Raw genomic sequence first — 16,061 nt, 5'->3', positions numbered from 1 at the left:
ATCTACCACAGATAAGTCTTAGCTTCTTGTTCCCCAAAATTATAATGAAAGACTGGTCTGAGGGAAAGAGAGTGGAAATCACCATGATGACCATCATGGCCTGGTTTCCCAGTACATGAATGAAGCTCCAACTTGTTGTTAGAGTGGAAATAAAGTAAATGATGATGAGGAGGAGGAAGATGGTCACCATTTTCATGGCCCTTCTATGGGCCTCTGTGCTAGAGTTCCTGGAGCCTAACAGGTTGAGCTGCAAATTCTAGTTGTGCCTCACCAAAGACAGAAATAAAAGGAGCAAAGGGCTCAGGGACAGGAGAAAGGAAATAACATAGGTCAAATTAAGAAGAAGATTTTAAGATAGAACATTTTATTTACATCTAAAGGCAAAGTCGTGTTTCTCTCATGAGCTCTGTAGGTATTCACCCACAACTCACTAAGAGCATCCTGCATTAAGAAGTTAACAGGCAATAAGAAACAAGACCCCAGAAAAAGCATAAGGACCACCCCTGTTGACTCTCCACTTCAGCCAGATGAAAAAGAAGTGGGAGAAACTGGCTACCTTAAGGAAATAGAAAATACATAGATTGGTGGCAAACCAGGTAGTTAAGTGATTAGGTAATGCCCAAAGAATAGTGAACAATTTTGCTAGTTTACCAGTACCACACACATGTGGAGCTAGCCCATAATGAGTGAATCCACTAGTGTTACCCACAGTTGAATGATTCTGACCACAGCCAAGCTGGTGAGGATGACATCACTTGAGGAAACCTTCCCATTCTTGACCCATTCCACACAGTTCACCAGTCCAGTGAACCCATTTCCCAGAATTCCTAAGATGAGTTCTCCTGCTGCCACTACCAGAAAGGTGACCTTCATTCCAGCTGACATCTGTGTAAGCAAGTTTCTAATGTTGTGCCTTGCTGACAGCTTTATGGTGAAACATATGCAGATGAACATCCATTTATGATGCTTTCTGTAAATATTGTCATCATAATTCCCAAAAGTACAACCCAAATTCTACATTGTGATAGAGTTCCAGAGATCTTCACAAAGAATAATTAATTTTGTTTATATTGTAATTCCAGTGGTAAAATGGAACAATTCCATTAAGGGACACAACATTTCATGAATACTCATCATATTACTTACTCTCAGCTACCATGTAATTTCCATAATAAACACAAATGGTGTCCACTTCTCTTCACACCCGCTGCAAATTTCCATTTGTGCCACTGACTAAAAGAGTGAAGGCCAGTATATAAACATGTAAATTAGAGAGAGATTATTTTCTAAAACTTTGTACATTCATCTCTTGGAGCCATGCATATAATGCATATACTTTAAATTTTGAATAGTAGTTGTTAAAAAAAAACTTTATATAATTCAGTCACTATTTGTTACTCATCAGTAACATCCTTACGCATATCAACTGTTTTTGTTGATATAATTTTCATACAAATTATTTATTGTAATTATTTTTAGTCCAAGCAACAACCAATCCAAGAACAAATAACTTAATGTAGATGGTAAGAAATATTTTAGAAGCTTAATTACAAGTTACAAACAAAGTATTCTGCAAATATGTATGAGGCTACGAAGACTAACATGTAAATTGATTATGTTTTTTGAAGACCGGAACATTTAATTGGAACTTGAATCATTTACAATTTATGAAGAAAGAGAAATTTTTTATGTAAAAGCCTATCAAATTATCAAAGTGACATGAACAGGCTATCACACCCTTCTAAACAAAGGGACTTCATTTGTGTTTCAATAACTTGTTGAATTTTCTTTATTTATTTTCTTTTTTATTGTTGTCGAAGTACAGTTGTCTCCATTTTTGCCCCACCCCAGCCATTCCCACCTCCTGCCCTTGATTCAACCCCCTTTGGCTTTGTCCATGTGTCCTTTGTACATGTTCCTTGACAACACTTCTCCCATTTCCCCTATTATCACCTCACACCTCCCCCCTCCCCCAGCTACTGTCAGTTTTTTCTTAATTTCAATGTCTCTGGTTCTATTTTTCTTGCACATTTGTTTTCTTTCATAGCAGCACAATTTATAATAGCCAAGTGCTGGAAGCAACCTAAGTGCACATCAGTAAATGAGTGGGTCAAAGAACAGTGGTACATTTACACAATGGAAGGCTACACAGCAGAAAGAAAGAAGGAACTCCTACTCTTTGGGAAAGCTTGCATGGATCTGTAAAGCATTATGCTAACTGAAATAAGCCAGGCAGTGAAAGATAAGTGGAACTTGTTGCCTTTTCAACTGAAATGTTACTAAGCACCCTCCAACATCTCTGTCCTAAATTCAGGGCTTTCATCTTCTTTCTGGGCTACACAGTGACTGTATTTTTCAGCCTGCCTACAGATGGTGTGGCATTGTGACTGAATCTGACCAATGTCTTGTGAGTGAAAATTATGTGCATCATTTACAGGGCCCCCCCAAAAAATTTCCCCATTCACACTCCTCCATATGTCTTTCCCCTCCCTGCTGCCTGGAATGGCGATGACTCCAAGGCAATCTTGGAAACCCCACGTTCAAGATGCCGTGCTTGCAATCAGCCTGATTCCCAGGTAACTGCATACAGAGGCTCCTCAGACACATCAGGGCTGTTAGAAAAACAATACTAAAATCACATTATGATTTTAGTCATAATTTGACTAAATTATGAGTCACTCTGTGTTTTGGAGCCGATTTGTGACGGCAGCTCATTTCCCCAGTCTTAGGCAGTGATGGGAACTGAGCATGTACAGATTTCTTTAGAGGCATTTCTTTGCAGGGTGAAGAAGCAAAACTAGGAAGTAAGCTGCCTGCAGATTTTGTGATGGGTTTTGTTGTCATTGGTTTTCCAGCACTAATATAGTTTATTGATCTATTGATTTAGTCCTTAGAATGTCATTTCATGAACTGTCTTTGGGCTGGTCAGCAGGAAACAGGATAGACATTATCCCACATTATAATGCTTATATTCTACTGCAGCAGACATATGATGAAAATAATGAAAAATTCACAATTGGGAAAGATTTATTTTAAGGTATAGATAATGTTAAAATTTCTTAATACTAAGAATAATATAGCTTTGTAAATTCAATTGTTGAAGATGATACATTTCTTTCCTATGATAGACATTGCTACCAAATTTATGTCAACATACTTTTTATTTTACTATTTTTGACAAGATTTTAATAAAAACAGATACTGAAGACATTTTTATAATTATTGTATAGATATCATAAGTAGTGATTTTCATATATCCAGAAAAGTCATTGACTTAGGTACCATAATTATTACTATTCACATATCAAGCATATTTTTTATATAGGAAGATTCAAATCTACCTGTCAAGTTTAAAAGGAATTTTTAGGTCACAAGATAAAGAATACTGGTAATTTGGGGACCCAAAGGTGGTTTGGCAGTAAAATGAATAAACTAACATTAGTTTCCAACTTCAAAAAAAGGTCTTCTGAGTTCAAAAGCTGTAAGAAATGACTTTTCTAACTGCATGTGGAACCATAGCAGCATTAACATGTCATAATTTTCTTTTCTTCATCCTTATTATAGAACTTGATTTTTTAAGCTTTTCAACTATTTGTATTAAGTCTAATAATCTCTAGTACTGTTGACTGTATTGTATATAAAATACTCTAAATATGTTTGTCACTCTTTAATTTCATTATCAACATCTTTTCTTAACAGTCTGATTGCTCTCTTTTAACCGTAATAAAATCATGGAACAATATCTACCCCAAACATCCATCCTCAGTACATGATTTAGAATGAATATTCTTACCATTCCAAACACTGGAGTTTCAAACAAAAATGTAAACATACTCTAGTATCTATGTGTGGTGTTAATTGCATTAGGAAATAGAAATGATTTCCTAAGATGAATTGTCAGTCTTTAAAAATACATAAACATAGGTCATGAATTTTTAATTGTAAGATGTTAACAAAATAAGTATGTGAAACACAGGACTTCTTTTTTTAAGATTTTATTTATTTATTTATTTATTTATTTATTTATTTTTATTTATTTATTTTAGAGAATGGGAGGGAGGGAGAAACAGAAACATCAGTGTTTGTTCGCTCCTTGCACACCCCCCACTGGGGACCTGGCCCGCAACCCAGGCATGTGCCCTGACTGGTAATCGAACCTGTGACTCTTGAGTTCACAGCCCGCACTCAATCCACTGAGCTACACCAGCCAGGGCCACACATGACTTCTTAATCCTGAGGAATTTCTTCCACTATTTTGTAAAATTAGATTACTTACATGAAAAGAATTAATATGGCATTCTTATAATCTTTCTTGTATTTTTCACAAACATGCACACATATATAATTTATGATAAGCTGAAGTAAAAGCTTTTTAGGTATACTGTATCCAATTCTATACACATTGATGAATGCAACAGGAACTACAAAATGTAACAGACTCCACCAGTTTGTTCTCTTCCAGAAGACACGTGGTTCCCCACTTACTCTCCTTCTTTCAGCCAGCACCTCAGCTGCCACAGAAATGTCAAAATAGCTTGTCTTAGCTTCTTGTTCACCCAAATTAGGATAAGTTCCCTGAAGAATACGGAAATCCAAGAACCCAACAAAACATGCCAGCTGAATTGTTTTACAGGTATTAGAATTCCACACTGAGGTGATTTGAGCCAGGAAGTAAATGACAAATAGCAAGAGAAAGGAGATGATAATTTGCATGGCTCTACATGAATCTTGGTGCTCAGATCTTGGGATCCTTTGCCACTGAGCTGCATCTTCTTGAGATGTTTCCACAGGGAAAAGATCAACAGCAGGAAAGTTGTCAGGGGCATGGTAAATGGTTGAAATGTACAATTGTGAATATAGTCATGTTCGAAATGTGTACAATGTCTTTCAATTTGATCTTCCAAGTGAGGTTTCCTTCATATTCATTCATCTTATTTGTTTTCCTTTGTGCTCACCACTGCAAGGTAACAAACCAAGAAGACCAAGGTGCCCAACAGTATCATGAGAACCACTCTTTTAGCTTTCCATTTTAAATGAAGACAATACAAACCAGTCTGATTGGTTTGAAACCAGAAACCACTCTGAAACCAGAGACAAACCATCAAGTCTCCATCTCCATTTATCCCTCCTTTTTGTGTTTCTGTTACAGAACAGAGTGTGGCGGGGGGGGCTGAATGATATAAAAGACCCCCCCTTTTTCTCACAAGGTTCCTCCCCTCCTACTGGGTTCGTTTTGCCTGCCACCTGAGGAAAGATGTCTCTTAATACCAGAGATCAGTGAAATGGAAAGGAATTTATTATTTATTTTAAATAACACAAACCTAAGTTCCCCACAAATGCACAGAGTCCTCCTGGCACCCTCCACGTGGCAAAAGGGAACACTTCCAAAGTCTCGTGGTCCTGACTCTCACCCAAGCCGCATGGTCCCAACCAAAACACCAATGCTGCGTTGTCCCAGACAGACGCGTGGTCCCAAAAAGAGAGACACCTAATGGCTTCCATGCCTCCGTTTAAATCCCAGCACGAATCTTCCTCTACAGCTCCATTGCCGGCTGCTCCCACAATTGGCCACAGCTGCCAGCATTCTGGGCAGGTGTGGCCCTGTGGTGTGGAGCCAATTATTTCCAAGCTCTTCTGGACCCTATTACAAATCCCTATTTGAGGCTCTTGGCTACACCCTGTTACATTTCTCTTTTTAATGTCAGTTTTATGAAGGAGTCTAAGGTTTTCTTGAGTACCTACCTCAGCATGGCCAATGCTCACTAAGATTGGGTTGCTAATAACTAACATTTAAGTATAATTAATGTCTATAATCTCATAAGTACCCAAACATGTACACACACATTTGCATATTTCATACATGGAAGGGATTATTATTCCATAATTTTCTGAATAAAAAATGAAACTTAGTGAAGACATCTAGGTTGAAATCCATTTTATTTCAGTCAGGCTTTTTAGATGTCAAACATATCTCTCATGTTAGGGCCTTGATGAAGCTTCTCTTCTGTGTCTATTTAATATTTAAATACTAGTTATTCAGTTAAAATTTTCAGAAATATTATAAATATTCTTTGGGAACTTTAAAAGAACATCTAGTTTCCATTGAAGTGTCTAGACTTCTCTATATACAAAAATTCAGTTTATTTTTTTCTGTTTAATTTATTTCTGACTACTTAATATTTTATGATTAATAAATGTTATAATCATGGTTTTTCAGTTTTTATATGTATTGTTTTAGAGGACAAGCTTAGAACTGGACTGTGTCAAAGGAAGATTAAGATTCTGTTCTGTATATCTGTGATCCTGGACTCTCATTTAAAGCCACTCTCTGCCTGAGTATAATCACCAGTAAAAAATCAGGTAACCATGATGAGTTTTCTGGTGGTCTTTGTGAGGAGGAAGTATACTGTTTGAGTAGAGTGCTTTCATGTGCCTGTCTGGTACAGACAACAGGCACTGAGGATTTTTACCCATTTGATTGTGTATTATATGATGCTTCAAAGTTAACTTGGGAGAACTTCCACTTATGAGTACAATGTAGCAGTAGGAAAAGATGAGATTTCCTGCTAAAGCAACCAAGGGGAATAAATTGTCAAAATCATGTTTTCAGTGCATCACAGAGCTATGTAAGGAAGGAGGACCAGTGAACTAAAGTCTAGTTAAGAGGGGAGTTTTTCGATGAACAGCTATATGATCTGTTTATTAAACACAATCGCTATCAAATCCCAGAAGGCTATTTTTGCAGAAAGTGCATACTTTCCTTAAATGTACATGGAAATAAAGCACTCACAATAGCTAAAAAAAAATTTTTTTAAGAACAAAACTGGAGGATTATAGTTTCTAACTTCAAAAGTTGCTACAAAGCTATATTAATAAAGATAGGGTACTACTTGATTAACCAACCACAGACATATATATGAATGAAAAACAATTGAAATTCTGATATTAACACTCACCATCATGGTCAGTTGATTTTTAAATCATTTTTTAATTTTTAAATTACGTTTGGCAAAATTTTACCAGTTTCATGTATACACCTCAGTGATAAGACATTACATAATGTAGTGATCACCCCAATATATCTCACACCCATCTAACATGATACAGTTATTAAAGTATTATCGACTATATTCCCTATGCTATACTTGCATCTTCACAACTATCCTAACAACCAATTTGCACTTGCCAATCCCTTAACTTTTTTTTACCTATCTCCCCAATCCTCTGTTCTGACAACTGCCAAAATGTTCTCTGTATCTATGACTCTGTTTCTGTTCTGCTTCTGATTTTGATTTTTAGATTTAATTGTTGATAGATATGTATTTATTGCCATTTTTTGTTCATAGTTTTGATCTCTTATTCTTCTTCTTAAAGAAGACCTTTTAACATTTCATATAATACTAGTTTGATGATGATGAACTCTTTTAGCTTTTTTTTTTTTGGTCTGGGAAGCTCTTTATCTGTCATTTGATTCTAAATGATGGCTTTGCTTGGTAGAGTGATCTTAGTTGTAGACCCTTGTTTTGCATCACCTTGAGTATTTCTTGTCAACCCCTTCTGGCCTGCAAAGTTTCTGTTGAGAAATCAGCTGACAGTCTCATGGAAGCTCCTTTGAGGTAACTAACGGCTTTTCTCTTGCTGCTTTTTAAAGATAAGACTCTGTGCTTATCTTTAACCTTTTGCATTTTAATTATGTTGTGTCTTAGTGTGGGTCTCTTTTGGTTCATCTTGTTTGGTATTCTCTGTGCTTCTTGGACTTGTACATCTGTTTTTCCACCAAATTAAGGAGGTTTTTCATCATTTTTTCAAATAGATTTTCAATTTTTTGCTGCCTCTCTCCTCTTTTTGGCATGCCTGTGGTGCAAATGTTGACATTGTCCCAGAGTTTCCTTACACTATTCTCAATAATTTTTTTTATTTTTGCTCTTCTGATTGGGTGTTTTTGCTCCCTTAATTACAAATCACTGATTTGATTCCCAGCTTAATCTACTCTACTTTGATTACCTGTGATATATTCTTCATTTCAGTTAATGTATCCTCATTTCTGACTTTTTTTTAATATTTTCTGTCTTTGTCTTTACATTTCCTATTTCTTGGTTGAAGTTTTCACTTAGTTTATCTACTCTTCCCAAAGTTCATTGAGCATTTTTATGAGCATTTTGAACTCTGCATCTAGTAGATTGCTTATCTCTATTTTGTTTAGGGTTTTTTTTCGGGAGTTTTGTTCTATTCTTTCATTTGGGACATGTTTCTTTGTCTCCTCATTTTCGCAGCTTCCCTGTATTTGTTTCTATGTGTTAGATAAAGCTTCTATACCTGTGGGGCTTAGTAGAGTGGTATTATGTAGCAGGTATCCTGTAAGGTCCTGTATCACAGATCACCTGAGCTGGGCACACCAGGTGTGCCCCCTTTGTGGGCTGTGTATTTCCTCCTGTTGTTGTTAAGCCTTGATTGATTTTAGCACCTCAGCTGAAGAAATTTACCCTCAGACTGACTGGTGGCAAGGACTGGCTGTGACCATGTGGAAAATGAGCTGTGCAGAACCTGACCCCCAAAGCAGGACTTACTTCAGCAATGCTCGGGAGCCTGCTAAGTCTGCTCCTTGAGTGTCTCCCTTGTGGTGAAGGGTGGTGCTTTGACATAGTCTGAAGCTATGCATCGGGTGTCCTGGCTCTGGGGTGTCCTGGGAGATGTAGGCCAAACTCAGAAAATACCTGTGCTCTATCCAGGTCCACCTGGTATGAACTACAATATGATCTGCAAATGGCTGCTACTATGATGGGCTTGGAGGTGCCCAGGAGAGGCCAAGCTGTGACCCAAGGATGGCTTCAGCTAGTGCTGGGCCTAGGGCCACTTAGCAAGTGGTATGAAGTATACTGAGGCCAGATGATGCTTATTTGAGAGATTTTAGGAAAGTCTGAAGCATGAACCAAGAGATGCTATTTATATGGAAAAGCCACTGAAAATGACTTGGGTTGGGCCTGAAAATTGAGCAGGGCGGGGTCTCAGGGAATCTCCAGAGTGGGGTAAACAGTGTTAGCCAGGTTGATGGAGACTCAGATATGGTGCCCAAGAAAAGCGTCTGTAGAAAAAGGGCCCAATAAAGTAACAATGGCCTCTCCCAGCACTTCTGTCTGGAAGAAAGATGCCTCTGCGGCTCTCATCCAAATGCCAGACTACTCAGTTCCTATCCATATATCCCAGTGCCCCAGCGCCGGAACTCTGAGTTCAACAAAGTCCACACATGGGCCCTTTAAGAGGAACATCTGGGCTCCAGAAGCCTTCTGTCTAATTCAGCCATAATCTAATTTGGTTTTTACAACCAAAAGTTATGGAAATATCTCTTCCTAGCACTGGAACCCTGGGTGGGGGGCAGAGGGGGCCTAGTGTGGGGCTATGACCTTTCACCCTTAAGGTAGCCCATTGTGAGCCTCTGCCCCTCTGACCAGTCTTGATGTGGCTTCTTCTTTATATCCTTAGTTGTAAGATTTCTGTTCAGCTAGATTTCACACAGTTTTGAATGATAGGTGTTCTCTAGTTTGGTTGTAATTTTGATGTGGTTGAGAGAGGATTAGAGTACTACATTTACCTATGCCACCATCTTGATTGGAACCCTTAAAATTGGAATTTTAAAATTAATTTGAGCTATGCTGGGAATAAGAATAGACAAGGAATATGACTGTAATGTAAAATAATGAAATGTATTTTTGGCTTTCAAGAAAAAAGAGTAATTTTGTCCTATAGTACTAAATCTTCTTGCTCTGTCTTTTATGTAATTGATAAGAGCTGAAATGTCAGTACAGTTACGGTAGTTTGGCTGTCCTTCTTGGAGTCTGCCCCATCCATAGTACATGGTTCAGCAAAAGATTAGTACCAGTTCAAACTGGGAGGTGGGCCTACCCTTCTCTCACCATTTTCTTTCTCAGGTGTTCCCCTGAGATCCTGCTGCTCTTATTACCCTGAACTCTGTTTCTTCAACCCAGTAAGTCTATAGGTTTCCTACTGAAATATTAGCCACTGTGCATAGTGCAAACTGCGGCCAACGATAAAAACAGGAAACTCACTTCCTTCTGTACCCTTCTTCCAAGTGTTGGCTCCTCCCCAATATCATCTTCATGGATCATTCTCCAGTACTTTCAAATAGTTGCTTTTTATACTTTATCTAGTTTATAAATAATATTTGTGGAACTGTTGGAGCTATTTGGTTATTACTCTAAATGAAATACGTTGTGTATACATTTTTACTACTTTGCATGTTTCCTTTTTTTCCCCATTATTTCATGTAAGCTATTTGGTGATCATTAGTTTTATAGTATAGTCTATAGATTATAGACTATGGCAGAAGAGTCATGATGTAAATAATGGACAAATGGCATTGTCCAGAGATGATGGATTTGAATCAGGATAAAATTGGAAAAGTGAGTATATTTTTAGATCTATGATTTTGGTGGTTGGAAATATGACCAAATGCTTTGACACAGCTTACATAAATAAGTGGAGTCTAATGCCCCTACCCTTCAATACAGATCATAGGCACCCAGTAACTAATTTCTTAGACTAAGTTGAAAAGCTGATTTTTCTTGGGACATCTGCCTTTGGAAACCTGAGTCACAATGCTAGAGATACCATGTGGAGAACCAAATGGAAATAGAATTGAGATGGCTAAGGTCTTCCAGGCCCCAGCTATTCAAGTCTTCCTAGCACAGGCACTTGGAAGAAGCCTTTGAGATGCACTCTAACCACTGTTTGACAGCAACCTTATAAGAGGTTCAGAGCCAAACCACTCAACTCATTTCTGAATTCCTGACTTAAGAACCATGAAATCATGGTGATAACTGCTGTTTTAAGATGCTAAGTCTTGATGTGATTTTTTCAGGCAAAATAGACACTTAATTTGGGGGGGGGTAGCTTCTTTTGTTAGATGGGAGCAGGGACTTTTTGTAAATTTTAAATGTAGAGTAAAGGTGAATGTGGAGTGAAGAAGCAGACTATATCGGACAATTATTATTTTTAGTCACTTCAGGAATGAATCCTCAAACCATGCTTTATTAGACCACTCATTTTAGAAAACTAAATTGAAATATTTTCCCAGGCTCCTGTGAAATTATGAAGGCCTCTGAAATAGCTTTTTGATGTGCCAATTAGGCTAGGATGAGCTGCAGTCTCTAGAATTCCCTTTCTAGTGTGTTCCTGCATAAGATGTCCTACAAGGGAGAATCTCTCAGGACAGCTCAAGGGCAGAAGTGAAGTGACAGCCCGTTTGTAGCATGCTCATACTTTTTCCAAGTTATCCATTCAAGTTATCATAGTTATCAAGCTATCATAGTTAAGGCACTGCTGGGGAGGGTTTTTCAGATATAATTAAGGTCTCAAATCAGTTGATTTCAAGTTAATCTGAAGGGAGGTTATGCAGGATAGGCCTGGCTTAATCATGTGGAAGCTCTGTAAGGAGGTACTGGGCCATCCTTGAGGTTGAGACTCCAAGCAGCAGAAGTAAACAGAAACTTGTAAAATATTTCTACATTTGAAACTTCAGCACTCACTTTGTTGCTGATCTGCTGATTTGCCTCATTAACATAAAGAAGCAGCAGTGTCTACAACTGCTCTCCCTACACTCTGGATCCACTTTAGTCTTCGTAAATCTTGGGTTAGCTGTGTACATTCAATTTCATGACAAATGTCCCTGGCTCCTTCAGGACACCTTAGTCACCAAGGTCAGCAGGAACAAGGATAGACATTATCCAGCCCATCCTTGTGGGGTTTTAGCTTATGCTTGTTGACTGTCATTATCAACTGTCTACACTGTCTGCAGAGCAGCCTGCTGGTTCTCTCTGCAATGGGGCATCAGTGTAAACTTCACTCTATCAAACTGCAGTGATTTGTGGTATTGTGGGTAATTTTAGAGCCCCGTGACCTCATTCTGCAGCCAGACTACAGATTCTCCAAGTTATTCAATCTTCTTTAACATGTTATCTAAAACAGGCAGAGTTGTTTTGTTTCTTCATATAAGAACTCCAACTAACATAATACCATATTCACAAACACGTTTGGACCCTTTGGCCATGGTCAGACTAATGCCCTTTGGTGGGGTGTATGTCTATAAACACAGATGGTTGCCTGAACTCATTTCTTCACAGCTTTTCACCGGGTCCAGTCCCCCCATCCCTGTCTCCAGCATGCCACCTGCAGTTGCCAGACAAGTTGGGAGGCTGTTTTGATGAGTTGGGCCATCTGTCATGGAGATCTAGAACTTCGCATGTCAGTACTAGGGAGTTGTTCCCACTATAGTGTCCACAAGACTCCTTTGTTACCAACCCTATGGATCACGACTGCTCTCCCCAAAGAGCACTATTACTTACTCTTACTGTCTGCCTGAACCAGTAGTACTCTCAGCATATCAAAGTGTTCTCCAAAGCATACCAGTGTACACTTGGTCTGTGTCGGCTATGCTGTTTAATCAGACGTACACATGTCCTGTTTTAAAACTATAAATGAAACCTTAAAAATAAATTAAAATGTGTATCTTACATTTCAAAATAATCCCATTTTAGACATGTTTTTTGCTTTGGTTTTATTTTGTTTTGAACTGTGTTTCATCTTAGTAAAGATCTATTCCTTTTAGTTTCATTAGTTTAGCTTTTTTTTTTCAGATACCACTGTGCTAGCCTTAAAGTTATTTTAACCATCTATTCCTCTAAATTTTGTATCTATTAGAGACAAATAATAAATACTTTGAGGGGGATAACTTTGAGGCTTTATTGAGAAAAACGCTTATCCCTAAATAAATGCCTTATACATAAGCTCAAAAAAGGGGGGTTGCCAGCTACTACCATTAAAATATTATCTAAGGAGTAATAATACTGTTTTTTCTAATGCTGCCTGTTCATGATTGAGGAAAAATAATTTAACTCCTGTTTGTTCTATGAAAATCTAAAAACAGGAAAAAATGTCAGTTTCTGTAATTAATAAAGCTAAAATTTGATTTAGCTGTTTTTAAAAATCTGACAGTTTTTGTCATTATATTAGGTCACAATGTATGCCATAAAAATATTCAATATTGCATGCAAGGATGTTTACATTAACAAAGTATAGCAGATATCAAAAGCTTATTAAGTAAAACTTTTCTGAAAAGATGGATTAAATTTATGGAAAAAAGTAAGTTTAAAACACCCTTTAAATATTTTCTGACAGACTGGCCCACAGACCTTGATTTGAATCTTTACATCTTCCATTTTTATTTTTCTCAACAATATTACTATATCCATCCATGTAACTTTAAAGACAGCCGGGCTTTTTAAACATTCTCTAGGTCAAAGTAAGGGAATGCTTCTTTATAACTGCAAGTGAAGTTATAAAGAAATACTTAACTCTATACACAGGAAAACCTGAAAAATAAAAACCAATTCGAGCATTAAGAACACAACCTGCACGTTACAGGTTTCAGATCTTACTATAGGAATTTCACCTCTACTGGAAGGAAGGAAAGAAGGAAAAAAAGGAAGAAGGGAGGGAGGGGAAAGGATTAAAATTAATATTGTTGGATTCTATAAACACAAATATTTTACAGGTGAGAAATTTTGCCTATTGTTCCTCAGTCAGTTCCCCCACCCACCCCAGGACTGGCCTTTTAAAGTTTTCCTAATTTATGAGCAAAATTTTCTGTAAATAACAATAAGTGATTAGTACAGTTAATGAACAATTCCTGAAGAACAAAAGTTTGTGATGTTTCCTGGTGGCATTTAGCACATTAAAAATTGCACTGATTTTATTGTAACATTGCAAAATTATAAATACGTTGTAAATAGTAATTGTAAATACGTATATATTTTTTTCTAGACATACAAGAAAATTCGATTCCAGGATATGTTTTAGAATATAAAAAGTCCAGAGAAGAACATAGGAATAGATCTTGTTAACTCCCAAACATTAACGTACTTATTTTGTATTTCCCCTTTTAAGCTTTCTATCATTTTAAAATGAAAATTATATCTGTATGGCTGTCATAGATGTTATGTGAAATAATGTGTATGGCATATATATAAATAACTGTCTTGCACTATTATATGTTAAACCGTAAGCTAACTATTATTACGAGCTGCAGACAGGAAGGGGCGGAGCCACAGGGGAGGAAGCGGCTGTAGACCCAGGCGCCGAGGGAGAAGAGCCACCGTTTAGTGCCCCCTACCCTTCGCCCTTCGCGGCCTGGCCACCGGTCGGGGTCTGCGGGGCCTGCGGTGACCCTCGGCGCCAAGCAGCGACACCATGGCTATCGCGGCGGCTCCATCTTCCTTGGTCCTCGGGGTCTCGAGCCAGGCCGCGGCCCCCACCTCCTACGGGGTATTCTGCAAGGGGCTCTCCCGCACCCTGCTCGCCTTCTTCGAGCTAGCCTGGCAGCTGCGCACGAATTTTCCGTATTTCTACGTCGCGGGCTCGGTGATCCTCAACATTCGCTTGCAGGTACATTTCTAGAGCCCCGGCTACGCTAACGGTCTGCGGGCCAGCGCAATGGCGCACTCCCAGGAGGCCGGACTGCGGAGCAGAGTGGAGCTGCGGTTAGGGCCTCCTCCGTCTCGCGAGAGTCCCCCTCTGCGGTGGCCCTCACAGCTCTCAGCCAAGCTCCGCAGACGGTTGCCGAAGTCCTGCTGTGACAAGGCAGAGGACCTACGGGATTTTCCAGGAACAGTGAAGAATTTAATTAAAGCCCACGACAGTATTTAAGAAGCTCTGCATCCTTAAAATTAGGACGAACGGGATGTTTTATAAAGAAGGGGGACTACTACGTTTTTCAGGAAAAAGATTACAAGTTCGGGGTTGAGATTAAAATGAGATCATAAATTTCGTGAAGATTGGATTGTAAGCAAGATATTGAATGACTAAGAAGCAAAAGATTTTAAGGCTATAATGGGGAAGCTATATATTAATCCCACAGGAGAAAAACTGACCATCAAATTTTCAGTGGAAAAAGAAAACTACTGGAAAAGCATCCTTCTAATACCAAACACTGTAAAATGCTGCAGGGTTTTGAACAGAGGGTTGGAGTGTAAGAAAATGGACTCTGTCTCAGTGTTCCTGTGAGTAGCATGGTTCAAGACCGTGGTGCCAAAGAGAAGAAACTCCAGTTACAGCACAAATCTTGGCTATTTAATGAATAACATTTAAATAATCATAATAATTTATATAAATGTTGTATATGGTCTTTTTTTAAGAGAATAATTATGGTTACTAGAAAGCAAATGTCAGCATTGATAATGAAAAAGTACAGTTTTCGTAAAAGTGGGGATGTTAAAAGGAGGAGGGGAAAGTAAATGGAATGGGAGGGGTGTCCTTATAAAGGGGGAAGTTGAAAGATACAGTCTCAGTAATGAGGAAAATGGTGATTTATTAGAGAATAGCCATAAAGTCGCTGAAACAGCAATGTAACACTATTAATCAGGGAGGAGAGTAGAAGAGAACAGCCGGAAGTCAGTAAGAAATGCCTCAAGATGGAGAGTCAGGTGGAGTCTCAAAAAGAAAAACTGAGACTACCTGGTGTGTTGGAATATAAAGGCAAGAGATTTTTAGTGTTTTGGGGAGTCTAGATAGTGGTCTGCACATTTTAAAAAATAAGAAAAAGCTGAGGGTGTTATCAACCCCAGGAAAAATAAATTGTTAAAAGAACTACACTGCATACATCAACTGCAAATACTACTAGGCATAAAGTCAGTCATAGTTATGTGAACACCAAACAGATAAAACAAGTTATTATGTAATGTGGGGTGCTGGAGAGGAGAGGTGTGTGTCATGGGGGAGAATCAGACAAAAAGCAGTATTGAACATGTTACATTTTTTAAAAACTGCAATAAGAAACAGCCAAGGGTTAAAAGTGGTTGTCTGGAGAAAACGGAGATGGGTAGAGAAAAGGTAGAGGGTTGCTGTTTCCCACCACCAGTCTAACAGTATTATTTTCATTTTCCTGAACTGTCTGTAGTTACTTGATTAAAAATGAACTTAAATAAATTTCATTTAAGTTCATTTTTAAGATAATTGAAGTGTACACCATGGGCTAAGAACCACCAAGGTGA

At 38.2% G+C, this 16,061-nt stretch overlaps 1 protein-coding gene and 1 pseudogene across 1 annotated transcript; one reads left to right on the top strand and one right to left on the bottom strand.

Moving 5' to 3' along the window:
* Nucleotides 1–2,560: 2,560 nt before the first annotated feature.
* Nucleotides 2,561–14,264, bottom strand: LOC123813094 (annotated as a pseudogene).
* Nucleotides 14,110–15,182, top strand: SMIM10L1 (small integral membrane protein 10 like 1). Its single transcript, XM_045829938.1, has one exon. It carries the CDS (start codon nucleotides 14,263–14,265, stop codon nucleotides 14,467–14,469), a length of 207 nt encoding a protein of 68 aa, XP_045685894.1. The 5' UTR covers nucleotides 14,110–14,262; the 3' UTR covers nucleotides 14,470–15,182.
* Nucleotides 15,183–16,061: the final 879 nt, after the last annotated feature.

This window comes from Phyllostomus hastatus, unplaced genomic scaffold (genome assembly GCF_019186645.2).
Source record: "Phyllostomus hastatus isolate PE091 unplaced genomic scaffold, TTU_PhHast_1.1 phas_scaffold_93, whole genome shotgun sequence".
Classification (NCBI taxonomy): Eukaryota; Metazoa; Chordata; class Mammalia; order Chiroptera; family Phyllostomidae; genus Phyllostomus; species Phyllostomus hastatus.
This window is presented reverse-complemented; position numbering and strand designations above follow the sequence as displayed.